The sequence below is a fragment of the Crocuta crocuta genome, unplaced genomic scaffold (assembly GCF_008692635.1).
Source record: "Crocuta crocuta isolate KB4526 unplaced genomic scaffold, BGI_CrCroc_1.0 scaffold179, whole genome shotgun sequence".
Classification (NCBI taxonomy): Eukaryota; Metazoa; Chordata; class Mammalia; order Carnivora; family Hyaenidae; genus Crocuta; species Crocuta crocuta.
This window is the reverse complement of record NW_027551568.1, coordinates 6896591-6918454: the sequence shown is the minus strand read 5'-3', so window position 1 is coordinate 6918454 and position 21864 is coordinate 6896591. Positions and strand designations below refer to the sequence as shown.

General features: G+C 40.1%; 1 protein-coding gene across 1 annotated transcript in view; it reads left to right on the top strand.

The window, feature by feature from the left end:
* The window catches only part of CLNK (cytokine dependent hematopoietic cell linker), a 171973-nt gene that overhangs the window by 135381 nt on the left and 14728 nt on the right, over nucleotides 1-21864 (top strand). The window contains 4 exon segments of the mRNA XM_077750389.1: nucleotides 1902-1920; nucleotides 4019-4100; nucleotides 5654-5694; nucleotides 19067-19200. Of these exon segments, the coding sequence (XP_077606515.1) occupies nucleotides 1902-1920; nucleotides 4019-4100; nucleotides 5654-5694; nucleotides 19067-19200 (276 nt within the window).

Below are 21864 nucleotides of genomic sequence, written 5' to 3'. Positions count from 1 at the left end.
TCTTCCTCCTTATGTATTACCAAGACACTTCCCCATAGTTTGGGCCAAGGGTCAAAGCCATTTCTCCACCAACAAAATCCATTTCATAGGGCAAATGCCATGCTTCGGTGTAAAGAGATGACTCAAATTGTATCTTGGGGTACCGGAGCCCATTCCAGGAGAAATGATGTGCTGCCCACCCCAAGTCAAATTCACATAGCACTTGGAAGTTTTCAAAGAGAGGCTCATTGTCTCCTTTAATTTTCACAAAACCCTAAGAGAAAAAGAAGTTTCAGAGATGTGAAAGGCTTGTCAAAGTTCCCACAGCTGGCAGAAGACAGGGCCAGGCCCTGAAAGCCCAGGTCTAATCCCCACAGTATGAGTCTCTGCCTTAGGAAATGCAGAGACAACTACAAAATAAAGTAGTTTAAAAAAAAAAAAAAAAAGGAGGAAGAAGAAGGACAGAAGTAAAAAAGGAAGGGCAGATAGAGGGAGGGAAATAATAAAGGAGGCATTACTTTTTAACTTGAATATGTTTCTTTTCTAACAACAAAAGTTAAAGTGGAGAAACTAGAGGTTTTGCCCCACTTTTCTAATTACATTTGATTTTAACTTCAGAGCCCTCAAGCAAAATGTTGACTGGATCTCAATTTTAAAAAGCACCTGCTGTCCCAGATGGATGAATTCTTAGCCATGTTTACAGCTCTGCTCCCTCAGCTCCTTTGACAAGCCTGAGAACAATAGCTCTGAGCACTTTGAGCTACCAGGTCCAAAGTCCTGGGGAGGACTCAGTGGGAGACTCTCAAACCACTCATTAGAATGGATTCATTACCCTTTTTACTTAGCCTATAGATTTGCCCTGATTTGCTGTCCATGATGAAAGCATGTCTTCTTTCCAGAACCCAACTGAGGTCTTCCAAGCAAAAGAGTGTGTCTGCTGGCTGGCTTCATACAAGACATTCAATGCTTCTCTAAGCTATTCGTTGCTAAAAGTTTCTTGTCTGTGAAGCCAATGTGAGTCAGGAGACCTGGGTTCCAAGATCAGTTCACACACATACACACACACCACACACCTGCATGGACATACATCATAAACTCAGAGTCTAGTCTGAATTTTTCATGTAACATTGAGACATACTTACAATATAATCCTATCTCACAGTCTACATAAATGCCGGCAATGCATTTATAATACTCCAATAAGTGAGTATAGCACCAAAATTCACTTAATGGCCCTCACTTTGGTGGGTGTGTAGATTGTTTCCAGAGTTTGGACACTATAAGTAACGGTGCTCTGGACATCTTTGTGCATGGAACTTATTCCAGATTTCAGGTGTCCTCTTAGGAACGAAGTCTTGTCGGTGAGAATGGACGCATTCCTAAGATCCTTGACGGCTATGGTTCAATTGCTTTCATTAGAGTCAAAGCAATTTATGGTGTCATCAGCAGATCGTATATTTATTTGCCTCTTGTAGCACACAGACAGCATAACATTTTGATTTTTGCTTCATCTTTTGGAGAATTATATATAGCTTAAAAAAATCGATACTTATAGCAAAAATGTTGCCCAAATTCTACTAACCAATGACTACAAAACACATAGTTTATTTTTTTATTTTTTATCGTTTATTTATTATTTTTGAGACAGAGAGAGACAGAGCACGAGCTGGGGAGGGGCAGAGAGAGAGGGAGACACAGAATCTGAAACAGGCTCCAGGCTCTGAGCTGTCAGCACAGAGCCCAATGCAGGGCTCGAACTCACAGACTACGAGATCATGAGCTGAGCCGAAGTTGGACACTTAACCGACTGAGCCATCCAGGGGCCCCCAAAACACACAGTTTAATGTAAAATTCTCTATCTTCAAGAGTCACTCAACACTGTTTTGTTGTTTGTTTGTTTGTTTGTTTTTAATTCAATACAGGTCCTTGGAACAGAGAGAGGTGAGCTGTTTACATTTGTTTTCATACCGTGGTGTCATCAGGTTAAGTTCCATTTCCAGATTTATAGCATCAGTCATTTTTAAAAGCCTGGGATGTATGAGCACCAGCATATGTGTGTGATGACATGATCCAGATGTGCCCAGGATCTCATAGTCTACTCAAGAGCCCTCTTGTTGAAATAGGGTGATTTAAATTGGGGGAGGGGGTGAGCTAAAGGTCCTTCTTCTGTCACAGGCAACTGGCAAGAAGGAGGCACACTGTCAGCTCCTGCCACTTTATTATTATTTTTCAATATTTATTTATTTTTGAGAGAGAGAGTGAGCAGAGGAAGGGCAGAGAGAGAGGGAGACAGAATCCCAAGCAGGCTTTTCACTACCAATGCAGAGCCTGACACAGGACTCGAACCCACTAACTGTGAGATCATGACCAGAGCAGAAACCAAGAGTCAGACACTTAACCAACTGAGCCACCCAGGCGCTCCAGCCCCTGCCACTTTAGAAAGATGTGGCCGGCCTACTGTTTCACAGAAGCTCTTGGTCCCCCTAACTTTGCACATACATGCATGGCCTCATTGGAATGCACGCACACATATTTGTGTGCATTGTTGGTGCCATTGTGCATCGCAATCCAACACTCACTCGGGAGCTGACAAAATTCTAAGCAGTAGTAAGTTCATGCTCACCTTTGAAATATCATTCACCACTCACTTTGAATGATGAGTTACATCAAAGCCGAAGGGACTGAACCACAGCCCAAAGACTGAAGATGGGGCAGGGGGGGTGGGGGGGTGGACATAGTTCCACAAAGCAACACTGGGTTAGAATTTCAGAGGCTGCCACCAACTCACTGTGTGGTTTGGGCCATGTCGTGTTGCCTCTGTGGGTCTCAAGTCTGCTCTTCTTTATAGCAAAGGAGTTTGTCTTGAGTAAGGCCTAACTTGGGTTTGGAGATTCCCAAGGGTCCTTGATGGAGGAGTGGAGGTCAGTTGGCAATTCTAAATAATGTTAAGATCTAAAGGGAACCGTTCCCCTTTTCACACTAAAGCTCAACACCCTCATTAAAATGTTCAGATGTTGTTGCTGTGGACTCCCATGATTATCAGTGCAACAATGTCACGTGTTCAGCTCATGAGGGCCACATGCTCTGTAGGGCTGCTGATAACAGGAAATGGTTGTAAGGGATGGGTGACTAGCAGACCAGGTCATCGGCCCCCATAACATTGCAAGTAATCACAGCCCTTCGATCAGAGGCGTCCGGTCTGTGACCAACCTTGGACTAAACACAGAGCAACAACCAGAATTAAGACATGTCTGTGTTGATGTGCTTCCTTAACTTTATTCCTCGGGACAGCCACTGGGAGAGTGTTTTATGGCCTTTCACATCCTGGTATTATTACATGCCCTTGGTGATTCTGGATGGCTGGTTAAAATCTATTCATGATGAAAAGGAAATAAATAGTGGTAACACCCACGGCATATGTAATTACTAAATAACTCCAGTTCCTTATGGTTGGCAGAACTTTTCAAAACTCAAAGATCAAAGGGGGAAAATTAAAGAAACATATGTCTGCTGGTTACCAGGTAGGAACTACTGGTCCTTGTTAGAACCCTTGAGCTCTCCTGCCCTTTCACAGAAGAGGTGAAGGAATTCAGGAGGGCTCGGGCCAGCACCGGGCAACCCCATACCCTACATTGCTCAGAGCAGTTCTTAGGTTTAACTTTGTGAATTATGTTCCCATGTAAGTTTTCATTTGAATGTAGAATTCAGCTTCAGTTCACTTCTACTTCAAGCCCTTCCAATACCAAGTGCCTTCCAATGTAATACTCTGTATTTCGGGGAGCTCAAGGATGAATTCCAAATTCAGTAATCTTGATATTATTGAATATTCACTCTTCAAAGCAATTTTTATAGCCTCTGGGAGAAGCCACGCCCAGGAGCCAGGGGTGTTACAGAATATGTTAAGTTATGGTTTCTGCTGACCACCAACAGCCCACTCCTACTTATCAGAGATTACTCAGATGAAATTATAGAAGTTTCAGTAAATCCCCAATCATTTTCCTTTTACAACCTGACTACATGATGTGACTCCTTTATGCAGTTCCTCATTACAAGATGAAGCCTGAATCAATTCACCTGTCACAAAATCAATGTACTCAAGAGATTCCTCTTGCCGTCACCAGGTAAGGAGCCAGGAATTCCTTGTTGGGCTTCAGCCTGGGATCAGGCCATGTGTCATCCTGGATAATGATTCAGCAAGGTTTCCTGAGACATGGGACTCTTTGGTCTTTGATAATGAAGCCCAGTGATGAGGCCCATGGGAAACCTGCGAGTCATAGTTGTTATGGAAGCTAATGGCATTGTGCTTCCTGCAATTTATAAGTGATTTGATTGTTAGAGAAGTTTGGGAGGTTTGAAGGCTTGGGTATTAACTAGACAGGATTAACTGAATGGATGTAAAACAGTCTGGGAAAAAAATTTGACCATTTCTAATTATTCCCAGTTGATGACCACACACAAACTTACAGCTACTTTTGAACAAAACTTTGTAGTTGGTTGGGGGGTTGAAAATGCCATTATCTGATTTAACACTTGCCTAATCTGGTTATTGTGACTACTGCTGTCCCAATTGAAGATTCGAGAAAGCAAAGGCTCAGGCCAGTGATTCACTCAACAAGGTCACTGTAAATTAGTGGTGGTTTCAGTAAAACAAACTCAGGGTCTCCAAAATGAGTGCTTTTAAGTTCCCCATGATCTCAGGCTGGCTGGTGGCCCCAGCCTCAGTCCGTGCCAGCCTCCCACCATCTCATTCCGTGTTGTCACTTAATGAAGGACATTTGCACGTGCTATTCCTCTGTCTATGACTTCCTCCTTTTTCCACCCTCTCCCTACTTGGAAGACCCCTCTTTATCCATCAGATCCCAGTTTAAAGCCACACTGAATTTAGGAGATAGTTCTGACCCACTCCCCAGAGGTAATAAATGAGGCCCAGAGAGGCAGAGTTCCTTACCACTAAAGTCAAGTCCAACTTCGAAACCCAAACGCTTTTCAGGAGTCCATGTTTCCTATAATAGCTTGATTCTGAAAATGCAGCCCATGAATGCTGACTTGTCCCAGACCTGTTGCAAGTGCCCAGGGAATGTCAGCTCTCATTGCCATTGCCAGGTCTGCACATCAGGGGCATGATCTCCATCCCCCGTTACCTCCCCTTCCTTCTCTTGCATATTGTTGTTTTACTTGTCTTTTATTATATTTTTATAATCCTTTTTCTCTTATGGATTTCCTTATAATAATCCACAGTTTCTCACTTAGCTCACATTTCAAGAAGGATCAAAATAATTTCTATTCTCCTCGTGCTTGCTGAGGCTCACTCTTCTTCAACTGGTAAACAATTTCTGTAGACTATTAGCTCCAACCTATCATTTTCTATAGTGACTGTAGTTACAAGGAATGTCTGAATTCATGGCTCCCAAAAGCAAAGAATCATGATATGTGCTCATTGAAATACAATGGGAAGAACTTGTATGGCTCAATTTTTTCCATATCTGTTTGCCTATCTTGAGAAAGAGTCAGCCTCCGATTACCTTACAAAACAGAAAATTTTGTAGCACAGCCAGTGAAATATGAAGTCCTTTGTAAATGTGACTTAGTCCATTATGACCGACCTTGCCTTTGAGTGGAATTTTACCCACTATGGGAAATACTAACATTGTGTCAATTCTAACATTTCCTTTAGCTCACCACTCACGACAAGGAACCAAAGTGTGCAAAACAGAGGTAAGAGTGCCTTCTGCAAGAATTATAAAACAAACAGGTAAGCCATCACACTACAATGTTCCTGCACCGTGACTTTGCTGGTTTGAACCTTGCCGTCATTGAGCTCACGCGTGTAGGTGTAATTAGCTCGTTTTCATTGATAGATAGTATTCCATTATGTCAATATAAAAATTTTTATCCATCATTAAATATGATCAGTTAGGTGGTTTCCAGTGCTTTCATCTTCTTTTTCTTTTTAATAACGTTTTTTATTTTTTTAACATTTAACTTATTTCTGAGAGAGAAAGAGAGAGAGACAGTGTGAGCAGAGGAGGATCAGAAAGAGAGAGAGACACACACAGAATCTGAAGCAGGCTCCAGGCCTTGAGCTAGCTGTCAGCACAGAGCCCGAGGTGGGGCTCAAACCCACGAACCGTGAGACCATGACCTGAGCCGAAGTCAGAGGCTTAACCGACTGAGCCACCCAGGCGCCCCTCCAGTGCTTTCTTCGTATGAACACTATGATGTTATGAACAATATTTTAGAAGTTTTCCCATGTACACAACATGGTAGCATCTCTAAGAGTGAAATTTCGGGGTTGGATGTGTGCCTCTCTTCGATTGTACTAGATGCATCTTCCAAAGTAGACACGAGTGTCACCAACAGTTTATGAGTCCTCTTCATTCCCCATCATCTCCAACAGTAGTTTTTGAAAAACTTTTAGTTTTTTCTAATTCTTCGGATGAAAAACAATAGATTTATCTTAAGTCTGTCAAATGAAGAACATCAAACTGACTTCTCTTACTAATGGATTGTAAAGATAAAAACCAATAAGGTACCTGTCTGTAGAGATGTCTACAGCAACATGTGAATATAGTGTTATATTACTACTGGTTGTGGGTTTTGATATCATTAGTATTATTTTGTTCAAACAAATCTAGTGTGTTCTTTTTCATTTCTTTCTTCACCCCATATGCTATGGAGATTCTGTGTTCAGGCCTAATCCTGTGCTCTCTTTCTGTTGAGCCACAAAAGGGCTTAGAGCTTGAGAAACCAGATCCCACAGGATACAGTGGAATGACTGAGGGTTCCAGTGACCTGTGCGCCCATTCTGCCGCTCTCCCTGCAAGAGGGTCATCTTGAGCAAGTTAATTCTTAGATCCTCACCCTCCCCAATCCATAAAATCCAATAATAGTATTAACTCACAGGGTTATACATGCACCCACAGTCATGTGACACATAGTAGACAACTGACACACTTTAATATCCTTCCTTCTCCAGGGATGCCCTATCCAACTGACCATGAGACCTAAGAATTTCTTCCCTCACCTCCATCACGTCCTTACTTCTCTTCTGCCTTATACTATCTGGGCCTTAGACTGGAAAACCAATCTGGAAAGCTTATTTCCCCTGATGTGCACCTTGCTAATAAGAGTTTCCCAAGAGAAGACTTCCTTGTTTCTTTTTAACATAATTTATCATCAAGTTAGTGGATATACAGTGTATACAGTGTGCTCTTGGTTTTGAGGATAGATTCCCTTAATTCATCACTTACATACAACACCCAGTGCTCATCCAAACCAGTGCCCTCCTTCCTTTTTTAAAGAAAGGCCGTCAAAAGTAGCCGTATGGGACAGGCTCAGTCCACAAGAATCAAATAACAGAAACAGTGGTCCCGGAGGCCAGAAATAGGTGTATGAAGACAGAAAGACTTAGGGTATCCAGGTGGAAGGTCCAGGGGCTGAGTGGACCCAAAAAGGACATTATTTATCAGGGTTGTGAAGGGGAAGGGGGGTGATGGGCATGGAGGAGGGCACTTGTGGGGATGAGCACTGGGTGTTATATGGAAACCAACTTGACAATAAACTATTAAAAAAGGGGGGAAAAAAGATATGCTGCAGGGATGGGAAAGCAGAATCAAGCTTAGAGAGAATGCCACAGTCTTCATTTGAAAGACAAAATCATGCACAAATGAAAAATGAAGACCAATGAAAGAGTGGAGCAGTGGTATTAGTGACATGGATGGCCTTCACAGTCATGAGTCCAGTCAAGCATCCTAGGACTGGGTGTATTTCACCTGTACTGGGATCTTACAGATAGTCCTCCACTCATGTTGGAGAAATAGTCACTTAAGGAAGCAGCCCAGAATGGACAGGGGAAGTGTTGGGCCTCCAGATCCTTAAAACATCATCAATTCCTCTTTCAGTCTTCAAATATCCATGAAGCACATAGTTTATATGCAGAATTGGTCTGGGCCTTATGAATACAGGACAGGGACACCCCTGCCCTTCAGCTAACCAGTACTTTCACACCTGCAATGCTCCTCCATTAGTTTATTGGGCAGGTATACATTCTACTGAGTGAAAATTCATTTCTGGATCATGAGGGCTCAACAGAAATTAGCTGCATGCAGAACCACATTCCGGCACTCATGTTTTCAGTTAACAGGGTTCTCTGAAGCTTACTGGTCTTAATTTGAATAGCTCAGCCAAGGGAGGCAACACTCTTCACATAGAATAAGTGAAATACAGACCTCTGTCAATGTAGACACTATCATCTTTATTTTACAAATGAGAAAGGAATTTAAGAAATGCTTATTCTTGACAGTTCAGCTACAACTTGATAAACAGACTTGGCTCAATTCTCTGATAAATGAATTCAAGCTAAGCTATTAGGAGTCTGATAATTCTATACCCAAAAATTCCAAAAGGGAGGGGGATTCCACACCACCAGGCAACTACTGCCACCAGTTGGGTGACCTATAGTTCAACTCTATTCTGACACCACATGGAGTCCATAGATCCCACATGTTAAGAGTTCAATCCCACCAGATTACATCCCCCACGAACCCAAGTCAGATGCCAATCATATGGCCATTCTGACCAACCAGCTATAGAGCCAAGGTTCCAACAAACCCCTCCCTAGGTCCAATTAATTTGCTAGAGTGGTTCACAGAACTCAGAGCAACATTGTACTTGCTGGATTACGAGCTTATTATAAAAGAATACAACTCAGCCACAGCCAGATAGAAGAGTTTCCTAGGGCAAGATCCTGAACAAAGGCACTTCTGCCCTCATGGAGTTTGGGGCACTGTATGATGGCACATGGTACACAAAGCCAAAAGCTCTCTGAATGCATCCTTTGGGGTTTTGTAGAAGTTTCATTACATAGGCACTATTGATGAAATCATAGGCCATTGGTGACCGATTCAACCTCCAGCCCCACTCTCCTTCCCTAGGTCAAGGGGGAGGGACTAAAAGTTCCAATCCCCCAATCACATGATTGGTTTACCTGATAACCTGCCCCCATCCTTAGGCACTTCCCAAAAGTCACCTTATTAACATGAACTTGGGTGTGGTTTCAAAGGGCTTGTTTTAAATATTAAGGTAACTATATCATTATCACTTAGGAAATCCCCAAAGTTTTAGGAGCTTCTGTTAGAAACTAGACTACAACTAAATATATGTTTCATCACAGCATCACAGAGCCTAAGGAAATGGATGTCAGGACAAAAAAAATTATTTTTATATATTGGAAGAGGATCCAGAAAGGTTTGGCTGTAATCCAAAATCGTAACCACATTACTCTCTAAATTTGGGATTGTGGATGATCTGTGTTCCTTTTTGTTTTAAGTTTTTGTTTTCTAATGTTTTCTTTTTGTATCAGTATTTTTTCCTTTTTTATTTATTTAAATTCAAGTTAGTTAACATATAGTGTAATATTGGTTTCAGGGTTAGAAATTAATGGTTCATCATTTCCGTATAACGCCCAGTGCTCATCCAAGTAAGTGCCCTCCATTTTTTTAATTAATCAATTTATTTTTTGATAGTTTATTGTCAAGTTGGTTTCCATATAACACCCAGTGCTCATCCTCATAAGTGCCCTCCTCCATACCCATCACACCTCTCCCCTCTCCCCCTCCCCCGTCAGCCCTCAGTTTATTCTCAGCATTCAAGAGTCTCTCACTGTTTGCCTCCCTCCCTCTCCCCCACTATTTTTCCCCTTCTTCTCCCCCATGGTCATCCATTAAGTTCCTCCTAATCCTCCTATACGTGCAAACATATGGTATCTGTCCTTCTCTGCCTGACATATTTCGCTTAGCATAACACCCTCAAGTTCCATCCATGTTGCTACACATGGCCAGATTTCATTCTTTCTCATTGCCATGTAGTATTCCATTGTATAAATAAACCACATCTTCTTGATCCACTTGTCAGTTGATGGACACTTAGGCTCTTTCCATGATTTGGCTATTGTTGAGAGTGCTGCTATGAACATTGGGGTCCATGTGCCTCTATGCATCAGCACTCCTGTATCCCTTGGGTAAATTCCTAGCAGTGCTATTGCTGGGTCATAGGGGAGTTCTATTGTTAATTTTTTGAGGAACCTCCACACTGTTTTCCAGAGGGGCTGCACCGGTTTACATTCCCACCAACAGTGTAGGAGGGTGCCCGTTTCTCCACATCCTCGCCAGCATCTAGAGTCCTTTGATTTGCTCATTTTAGCCACTCTGACTGGCGTGAGGAGGTATCTCAGTGTGGTTTTGATTTGTATTTCCCTAATAATGAAGGACACTGAGCATCGTTTCATGTGTCTGTTATCCATCTGGATGTCCTCTTTGGAGAAGTGTCTGTTCATATCTTCTGCCCATTTCCTCATTGGATTATTTACCTTTTGGGTGTGGAGTTTGGTGAGTTCCTTATAGATTTTGGATGCTAGCCCTTTATCTGATATGTCATTTGCAACTATCTTTTCCTATTCTGTCGGTTGTCTACTAGTTTTATGGATTGTTTCCTTTGCTGTGCAGAAGTTTTTAATCTTGATGAGGTCCCATTGGTTCATTTTTGCTCTTGATTCCCTTGCCTTTGGATATGTGTCAAGTAAGAAATTGCTGCGATTGAGGTCAAGGAGGTTGTTTCCTGCTTTCTAATCTAGGGTTTTGATGGTTTCCTGTCTCACGTTCAGGTCCCTTTTCCATTTTGAGTTTATTTTGGTGTATGGTGTGAGAAATTGACCTAGTTTCAATCTTCTGCATGTTGCTGTCCAGTTCTCCCAGCACCATCTGTTAAAGAGGCTGTCGTTTTTCCATTGGATACTCTTTCCCGCTTTGTCAAAGATTAGTTGGCTGTACATTTTTGGGTCCAATTCTGAGTTCTCTATTCTATTCCATTGGTCTATGAGTCTATTTTTGTGCCAATGCCATACTGTCTTGAGATTACAGCTTTCTAGTAGAGGCTAAAGTCTGGGATGGTGATGTCTCCCATTTTGGTTTTCTTCTTCAACATTACTTTGGCTATTCGGGGTCTTTTGTGGTTCCTACAAGTTTTAGGATAGTTTGTTTTAGTTTTGAGAAGAATGCTGGTGCAATTTTGATTGGGATTGCATTGAATGTGTAGATTGCTTTCGGTAGTAATGACATNTGCTGGATTCGATTTGCAAGTATCTTGTTGAGGATTTTTGAATCTGTATTCATCAAGGATATTGGCCTGTAGTTCTCTTTTTTCTCTGGGTCTGTGTCTGGCTTGGGAATCAAAGTGATGCTGGCTTCATAAAATGAATCCAGAAGTTTTCCTTTGATTACTATTTTTTGGAATAGCTTGAGAAAAATGGGTATTAATTCTGTTGTAAATGTCTGGTAGAATTCCCCACGGAAGCCGTCTGGCCTAGGGCTCTTATTTGTTGGGAGATTTTTGATAACTGATTTAATTTCTTCACTATTTATGGGTTTGTTCAGATTTTCTATCTCTTCCCGTGTGAATTTTGGTAGTGAGTGTGTGTTTAGGAATTTGTCCATTTCTTCTAAGTTGTCTAGTTTGTTGGCACATACTTTTTCATAGTATTCCCTGATAATTGCTTGTATTTCTGAGGGATTGGTTGCAATAAGTCCATTTTCATTCATGATTTTGTCTATTTGAGTGCTCTCTCTCTTCTCTTTGAGAAGCCTGGCTAGAGGTTTGTCAATTTTGTTTATTTTTTCAAAAAACCAACTCTTGGTTTTGTTGATCTGTTCAACCTTTTCTTTGGTTTCTATATTGTTTATTTCTGCCCTGATTTTTATTATTTCTCTTCTTCTACTGGGTTTGGGGTGCTCTTGTTGCTCTCCCTCTAGTTGCTTTAGGTGAGCTGTTAGATTTTGCACTTGCACTTTTTCTAATTTCTTGAAATAGGCCTGGAGTGTAATGTATTTTCCTCTTAGGACTGTGTTTGCCGCATCCCATAGTTTGGATTCTTGTATTTTCATTTTCATTTGTTTCCTAATATTTTTTAATTTCTTCTCTAATTGCCTGATTGGCCCATTCGTTCTTTAGTAGGGTGTTCTTTAACCTCCATGTTTATTGAGGTTTTCCAGACTTCTCCTGTGATTGATTTAAAGTTTAATAGCATTGTGATCTGAAGTGTGCATGGTATGATCTAATTCTTTTATATTTATNAGCACATTCTTATCCATAAGAGTGTTTCTGTTTGTGATTGTTTTATATATTTAGGCACTCCCATATTCAGTGCGTAGACATTTATAGTNAACTATCAAGATCTGAAAGTGTGCATGGTATGATCTCAATTCTTTTATATTTATTGAGGGCTGCTTTATGTCCCAGTATGTGATTTATCTTGGAGAATGTGCCATGCGCACTTGCGAATAAAGAGAATTCCAAGGCCTCAAAATGTTGAGTTCTAAATATATCTATCAAATCCATCTGGTCCAATGGGTCATTCAGGTCCATTGTGTCTTTAGTGATTTTCTGTCTAGTTGATCTATCCATTACTGTAAGTGGAGTACTAAAGTCTCCTGCTATTAGCACATTCTTATCCATAAGAGTGTTTCTGTTTGTGATTGTTTTATATATTTAGGCACTCCCATATTCAGTGCGTAGACATTTATAGTTGTTAGCTCTTCCTAATGGATAGACCCTGTAATTATTATATAATGCCCTTCTTCATCCCTTGTTACTGTCTTTATTTTAAAGTCTAGTTTGTCTGATATAAGTATAGCTACTCCAGCTTGCTTTTAACTTCTAGTTGCATGATATACATTTCTCCATCCCCTCACTTTCAATCTGAAGGTGTCCTCGAGTCTAAAATGAGTTTCTTTTAGTCAGAAAATAGATGGATATTGTTTTTTTTATCCATTCTGCTACTCTATGTCTTTTGAGTGGAGCATTCAGCCCATTTACATTCAGTGTTATTATTGAAAAATATGGGTCTAAAGTCATCGTGTCTTTNAAGTCTAGTTTGTCTGATATAAGTATAGCTACTCCAGCTTGCTTTTAACTTCTAGTTGCATGATATACATTTCTCCATCCCCTTACTTTCAATCTGAAGGTGTCCTCGAGTCTAAAATGAGTTTCTTTTAGTCAGAAAATAGATGGATANCTTCCATTCCCTTCTTGCCTGCTACGTTTCAGTAGATAGGTCTGCAACTACTCTGATAGTCTCCCTTTGTATGTTAGGGCGCTTTTATCCCTAGCTGCTTTCAGAATTCTCTTTTTGTCCTTATAATTTGCCAGTCTCACTATGATATGTCGTGCAGAAGATCGATTCAAGTTACATCTGAGGTGTGTTGTCTGTGCCTCTTGGATTTCAATGTATATTTCCTTCCCCAGATTGGGGAAGTTCTCTGCTCTAATTTGTTCAAGGACTCCTTCAGCACCTTTCCCTCTCTCTTCTTCTGGAATTCCTATGATATGGATATTATTCCATTTGATTGTATCGCTGAGCTCTCAAGCTCTCCTTTCGTGTTCCTGTATCAGTTTATCTCTCTTTTTCTCAGCTTGCTCTTTTTCTATAATTGTGTCTTCTAAATCACTTATTCTTCTTTCTGCCTCTTCATTCCGTGCATTGGATGCCTCCATTTCATTTTGCATCTCACGTATAGCATTTTAAAATTCATCACAACTATTTTTAAGCTCCATAGTCTTTGTAACAATAGTTTCTCTGATGTCTTCCATGCCTTTTTCAAGCCCAGCGATTAATTTTATGACTATTGTTCTAAATTCTTGTTCAGTTATGTTGCTTATATCTGTTTTGAGCAGTTCTTTAGCTGTCAATTCTTCCTGGAATTTCTTTGGAGGAGAGTTCTTCTGTTTCATCTTTTTTGTTAGCTTTCTATCTCTTGTTAGTTTTAAAAGCTTGTTATGCACTCTGCACCTGTGAGTGCTGCTGTACCAAAGAAGGCTCTTTGACTGTCCAGAGCTTGTCCGTTCAGAAAGTGTTCTTTGAATGGTGTCTCTTGTTCTCTCTTGTTGAGACCTTGGTTATTTTATTTTCCTACTCGTAGTGGTATTTGGGACTCTACACCATGTGTACTTTGGCTTGTTTTTTGAGGTTGCCCTGGAAAAGAAATCAGACAGACAAACACACAGGGAACAAAGGCACACTGACACACAGACAAATCCAACAAACACGGAAACCAAAAGGGAAAAAGAAAAAGAAAAAAGGAAGGAACACATACAAAAAAATTTAAAAAAGAAAAGAGGCAGGAGGGAAGACGAATAATAAAAATAAAAATACATAAAAAAGAAAAAAGAAGAAAAGAAAAGGAAGAAGAAAAAACCCAATATACAAAGGACAGTCTAAAGCATAGAACCAGAATTCCCAGCTACAAATAAATAGCTGGGTGTATACAATGCTGGTAGAAGAGCATATACAAAGAGAGAAATGACAGGGCAGGGAGGAGGCGAAATTGGAAATGAAATGAGCAGGCAGAAACACTAAGAGGTTTAATTCAAAGAGAGAAAGAGGGTAATATGGTTGGAGAGAAAGCGAAAGAAATGACGATAATGCTACTCAGAGAAACTATATAGTCTGATTACTCCAGAGAGAAAGAGATAAAAAGGTAGCAGTGGAGGTGTAGAATTTACATCTAGAGAATGGATTAAATGTGACTGTTTAAGCAAGCCAGTGACCAGAATTAATCAGGTCAGTGCATCCATGTTGGTCTTGCCTGGCTCTGGTAAAGAAGAAGAAGAAGAAGAAGAAGAAGAAGAAGAAGAAGAAGAAGAAGAAGAAGAAGAAGAAGAAGAAGAAGAAGAAGAAGAAGAAGAAGAAGGCAGCTCTCTAGCAGGGATGGGCGTGGTTTGGTCCAGTGCGTCCCGCGGGGATCCTGCCTTGCTGGTTGTGGGGAGAAAAGTGGAGGCGCCCCAGTCCCTTCTTGAACCAAGCATTGCAACTCACTCTTTTGGGTGTGATCTCCCTGTGCCGGGGTCGTAGCCAAGGTGGGCCGTGCTCTATATCCCAGGCCAGGCCTCATTTCCAGATCTCAGTCCGCTTGCCCCATTGAAATTGCCCGAAATATAAACTCGCAGGTGAGCCCCTCAGAGCAGTTTCAAGACTCTTGCCTTCCCCCTGGGAATGGAGCCCGAAGTGGCTGCTCCCGTCCCTTCCAGGTCATGATGGCGAGCAGGGAGAAGTTTCACCCGGGGTCACGTGAGACCAGTGCATCCCACCTAGGGTCAGCTGGACAGCAGGGAACCAGGTCCCTCTGTGTCCCCAGTGGAGATTTTTCTCTTCTCCAGCAACAGGGAGTGTCTTGAGCAGTTTCGACCACTCTTTCTTTGTCCCCCCCTAGACTCACTGAGGCTCCCCACAAAGGGGGATTCCCCCTTCCCTCTGTGTCTCCGGTCCTGGCCCGATTTTATCTTCCCCAGTTCGCACTCACGCTATAAGGTTTTCTCAGCAGACTCTGTCTCCTTTTCCTCCCAAACTCCTGGATTCTGTAAGGGTTCCTATGGCTTCAGGCCTTCTCTGTGCAAGATATGGGGATGAGTGAAATGTACAGAGCTCCCTACTTCTCCACCATCTTGCCTCCCCTGTAAGTGCCCTCCTTAATGTCCATCATTTATCTAGCCTATATTCTTTAAAAGATATGTCTCTTATCTTATAAAATTACTTTTTAAATTGCATGCAAGAGTAAATTAAAATTTGCCAGTAAATATGTATGGATACTGCTTAAAATAAAATGCTTCTATATAACTTACAAAAGAAAAGCCTAGGACCGTGTTTCTCTTATAATATTAACAACATAAGCAGTAGCTTATGTTATTTATTTTGAGTTAGCACAGGTCAGGCACTGCGCTAACAGCTTTATATACAGAAGAATTTTGAAATATTTGTAATTAATGGTAACAATATGATTCTACAACGCATGTTTTTTAATCAGGCTACGCTGCCTCAAATTTTATTGACCACTACAGTGCCCTCCCCAAAGTTTTACTTACTCTGTGTCAATATCTTCATTAATGTGATCCTCTATTCTCCAAATAAGAGAGTCCTATTTCATGAGGTTATAAAACTCAAATACAGTTTTATTTAAAAATACATAATGTGTATATATTTATGTACGTGAATGTACATATATATGTATATGTATGTGTACATATGTACATATACATTTGTGTATGTTTGTGTGTGTGTGTGTGTATATATATATATACACACTATATTTAATAATATATATAAAATATCCAAAGATTAACTGCCATTATTTTAGGACAAAATCAGTTAAATAGTTTTTGTGGATTCTATGCTCAGAATATCATTCACTCATTAAACAAAGATCCAAAGGGCCTTCAAGCAAAAATGGCATAGCAAAGCTGACAGCATACCAAAGTTGTTGTTCTGTTTGTTGTTTTGTTTTATTTAACTTATTCTCTGCATAGACTACAAATGCATATAGCTATTTCCAAACACTCTTTTCTACGTAGGGCCCTTTAAATATTCAAGCAAGGCACCCAGAGTTGAAATATAATAAATCAGTTGCCACAGCATAGTGAAAAATTCATCATCACTCAACACTACTATGTAAACTACACAAACCAAGTGTTAGAAAATGCTGATAATGGTTATTTTCTTTTCTCAAGTATGTTCTTACTATTTTGATCCATGTTGGAAAGACAGCTATAGCCATTTCATTAAGGCCTAACTCAAGGTTAGGATTTACATGGCATACAGTCTCCATCCCATTAGTGATCGCTGTCATTATATTTAGGTGTGTAAGTGTACAGAGCTGGAATTTTTAAACCATTTTGCATCTAATTTTTAAATGCTTAGTTTACACTTTTGATATTTATTGTGATTACTAATCTTTTAGTTTTTATGTTATTTTGTGCCTCCTATTTGCCCTACTCTTTTGGACTGTTAGTTTCTTTTCCTGCTGGAGAGTGGATTCATCTCTTTATTCCCCTCCCTTTCTCTCCCTTGGAAGTTACACATTCCAGTTCTACTCTTCCAAGGTGACCTTTGACATTTTAAATAAGAGCATGCTTGGATTTTCAAAATCTGAAGTTCATATCCTTTTCCCAAGCAATACAAGAAACTCAGAATGCCCTAATTCTGATGGTATGGATTCTGCACTGTTTGGAAGTCAACTTCGTTACTTATAAAATTTGAAAATCAGAGATGTCTGTAGCATGATTCCTCTTTGTAAGGTCATAAGTTGGTGGGTGAAATTAACTTACTATGATGAATGTAATTTAAATATTAAGAGATCAAACATTTTTTTGACAAACATTTTTGTACACCTAATTCCCTATAGCAAACATTCTTAGGCTCAACATTAAAAGCCACAATCCTAGGAACCATTAAAATAGAACATAAAATGTTTCAGAAGTACTCTGTTCTTCTTCATAAACTTAGAGAAAAATTCAGGTTTTTGATGACAAGAAGCAGAAGAAATACACATATAACCTAAGTATTACAGTACCTGTCATGTAAATATTTGCTAACATTACATTTAGTATTTTGTTTCAAAAATGTACTGTTAAAAGTATCCCACTTTTTCAGTTTTTGTTCAGCTACTAACCAGAACTAAAACTCCAGTTATATTTTTTAAACTGAATTAAGACTATATATATAGCTCATAATTCTGCCTCACACAAATCACCTTTCTTCCATGTTATATTATCACTGTCTAGTATTCCAATTCCATATTGTTTTCATATTCTCAAAGCTTTATGATTTTTATACAGTTATTCCATGCTTAAAGTTACTAACATATTTACATATACTTTTGCTTAGTACTTATCCTAACACTTCACTACTTCTTTGTAGCCCTGATTTCATCTTGTATTAGTGTTTATAGGAATGCCATGCAGTGGAAATATGTTATTTTCATTGAAGTATAAGTAGTAAATACCACACCAAACCTTGGCAAGTGGTAGTATCTTAAAACTTAGGTACCACATGAAATCTAAACCCTTTTGGTGAGCTTTTTGTATTATTATTTTAAAATTCATTTGTCTACCTTGCTCTTTTAAAGAATCTTCTATCCAGGCATGGTCTTGTAGCATTGTGCATTGGTCACATGGAAAATGATTCCCAGACCTGAGCAGATCCTTCCAATATTAACACATTTTATTACATAATAGTTTATTAAATCACATTTGCAAGTAACACCACTCGTCTCATCAGATATGTCTAACTATTGGGTATGCGGTTATGCAACAGTGGTATATATAAGTTTTTCCAAATTCCAGTTTTCACTAGAAAAGTCTACTTTTATCATTGGCAACAGATACTTCCAATTGTTTCCCACAAAGTGACAGGCTCCTTTGTTTCATTTCTTAATAAAATATCTGCCAAACGCCTAAGTCTGAATAACCATAATTTATCTGTTAGTCATTTTTTTACGTTAAAAAAAGTGATATTCCACTAAAACAAAAGTTATTCTTTCAAGTTAAAAAAAATAGTGTTTTCCAAGTTGAGAACAAGCTTGGCTCATTTCAGAAACTGAACAGAGTTCGTTATGACTAGAAAAAAAAGTAGACAATGTGGGATGGATGGGGGGATGGGGGGACTTGTAGATAAGATTATTCAGGACTTAATTGACAGAAGTAAAACATTTGGAATTTATTTCAGGTGTAAAGGAAAGCATGTAAGGATGTTTGCCAGGAGGAGTAGCAAAGTCATAATTACATTTTTTTAAAAGATTACTCCAGTGAGGTGCCTGCGTGGCTTAGTCAGTTAAGCATCTGACTCTTGCTTTTGGCTTGCGTCATGATCTCATGGTTTCTGGGTTTGAGCCCTGCATCCGGCTCTGTGCTGACGGTGGGGATCCTGCTTGGAATTATCTCTCTTTCTCTCTCTCTCTCTCTCTTTCTCTGCCCCTCCCCTGTTCACTTGCTCTCTCTTTCTCCCTCTCGAAAATAAGTAAATAAACAAACTAACTAATAAAAATGTTTTTTAAAAAAGATTACTCCAGATGCCCTAGAGAGAAAGGGGCAAGAAACTGAAGCAAGAGAACAATCCAGAGGAGATCACTCTCCGGAGTGAGAGGACAATGGTGTAGACCAAGGCGGCCCCAGACACAGGAAGGAGTGATGAGTTCCAGCCCCTCACTGGAAGGAGCTGACATGAGACAATAACAAAATCATATTTGTATGTGAATTTCCTTTTCAGATCATAAAGAAAGCATGCAGTTCCATCCTCTCCAGAGATGTCAGTCTCCAGCCCGCTTCGGCCCTCAGGAAACCTTACCGCACTATAAAAACACAGGCTGGAGAAAACCTTTCCCCACAAGTTCCAGTGAAAAGGTAAAACAAATACTTCTCTGCAGTGTCTTTCTAAATGAACCTAGCATCTAAAGAGAGCTTTATTGAACGATGCCTAGAAGGAGATCATCATGATTGGCTTTAATTTTCTTCCCCTCCTGGCTACATATTACTGGCTTTTAATATTTTTACGATGTTTTATATTATTTCATATTTCTCTTCACCAGTCTTTAATTTGCACACTCTCCGATTCTCAAAGTGGCTTCTTTAAATTAATCCAAAAAATAGAGATATTTAGGACTGTGTTTCATATTTACTAGCTGTTCAATAATCTTTCAGGACTAACAGGGATTTATATATTGCAATCCTTTTTCTTATTTTTAATGTTTTTTTATTTTGAGAGAGAGAGAGAGCAGGGGAGAGACAGAGAAAGAAGGAGACAGAGAATTCCAAGCAGGCCCTGCATCTGTCAGCACAGAGCCTGACACGGGGCTTGAACTCACAAACCGTGAGACCGTGACCTAAGCTGAAATCAAGAGTTGGACGCCTAACCTACTGAGCCACCCAAGCACCCCTGCAATTCTTTTTCCAATAAAAGATCCACATATCCTATACTCATTTCATTTGAACAGTCCACCAACTACTTACTGAACATTTATTATATGCCACACAGTGTGCTAGCGGATATGGTCCCTGTCCAGAGGAGACGCAGAGCAGGGAAAGATGCTAAGGGATAACAGATGTACTTATGTTTGTCCTTCATCTATTTCCTGGTCTCTCTCTAAAATAATCCCCATCCCTATGATCTTCTTGGACCACATTGCATTTACATTTACTACGTGGAGAGGCAGGTCAAAACCGTCTTTTTACCTTCCATCCTCTTCCCTCAATTACCCTGTAATATTACTTATGAAAGACTTTCACTATAAGGCACAGAAAGATATGCTTCTTCTGGTCTCCATCCCACATCCTCACATGCTTGGGATCCTGCTATGGAGCTTGCAAAATGTTGAAAGCAGAAGCAGAGCATACACAATATCTCTGGTCCATTCCTATAATCCCTGCAGTATCCTAAAGGTCTTTTGTTGATTTTATTAATGTCTACCTAAATTCTAAAAGAGGTCCCATACTTGTAAGTTAGACTTTGGGAAACTTTTGCACATACTTCTGCTACTGCCCCTTTTTATGTACTTGGCTTCCTTTCCCTCTTTCATCTGCTTCAGGAGCACTGGAATCCCTGACTTCTAACCAAATATCTCTCTAAAATCACACACCTCCCAGAGCCTGCACTCCCACAGGCAGGGGAGAGGCTTGCAGTAGATCAGGAGTTCCCTGATTGTCAACGATTTCAATCCACCTTTATGATTTGTGATATACCCGTGTATTATCAATAATAATGTTCACTTATTAGTATTATTTATATAGTTGACTCTTTTTTCGCTTTATATCACCACTCTAAAGAGAAAACCAGTGTCACATACCATAGATAGGAAGTAACCTTAAAACTAATTGCAACATTCCACTCCTGATGATATATGTATGCCCCAAACAACTGAAGGCTGGGACTCAGACAACTATTTGTGTGCCCACGTTCATAGAGGCATTTTTTCACAAAAAAGCCAAGAGGTGGAAACAATCCAAAGGTCCATTATGTGTGTGTGTGTATACATATATGTGTGTATATATATCAGCTCTAAAAAGAATGAAATTCCCATACATGCTACAACATAGATGAACCTTAAAAACATTACTCTGAGTGAAATAAGCCAGACACAAAAGAACAAATCCATGAAATCCATGATTCCACTTCCGTGAGGGCAGAATAGGCAAATTCACAGAGACGAGGTAGAATGGCAGTAGCCAGGAGCTGGGAGGGAATGAAGAACTGTTTAATCTGTCTAGAATTTCAATTTGGGATGATGACAGAGTTGTGTCAATAGACAATGGTGATGGATGCAAAATAATGAGAACTACCCAATGTTCACTACATTTATTATATACTTAAAATGGTTTAAATAGTGAATCAAATGCTATATATATTTTACCACATCTTAAAGTCATTTTAACTCAAACAAAACAAACCCATTAAATTATAGCAAGACCTCTTCGCTCACTAATGGCTGTCAGCATAAGGATGGTTCTTCTGTTACAACAGAGATTAGAAATACCAGAGAGATATTAAGGACATCCTAGAACAAGAATGAAACAATCCTTCTTGAATTATTCAAAGGGCTAGAAAGATAACTGAAGGGGCTGCTTCTACCCCAGGCAATTCTGAGTTCTTTAATGCTGTTTTTGAGTCCCACCAAAACTTACCTGCCAGCACTCCTGACCGCACCTGGAGAAACAGGACTATAAAGTCTCTGAGTGCTTCCCGTTTGAACAAGGAAATAAAATCAGCATAGAAGAAATGCACCATGACGGAGCCCTGCTAAGCCCCTGGACTGGCTGTGAAGCCCTCCAGAAGCAGCAGACTACTCTGTACTCTGAAAGCTCACACTTCTGAGGCAGACGGGGGCTCTCAGGCTCCTTTCTTTCTGGATGGAGCCTGTCACATGGGTTTGCTGGAGTGGAGCAGAGCTGGTCCTGTCTCTGGGCCTTTCCAGTACCCACTCCCCCCTGGGGGAAGGGACTAGGTGAAGGAATTTATTCCAAAGGGGGTCTTAAATAAGAGATGACTTTGATCCTCAACTTCAAGGAAGAGAA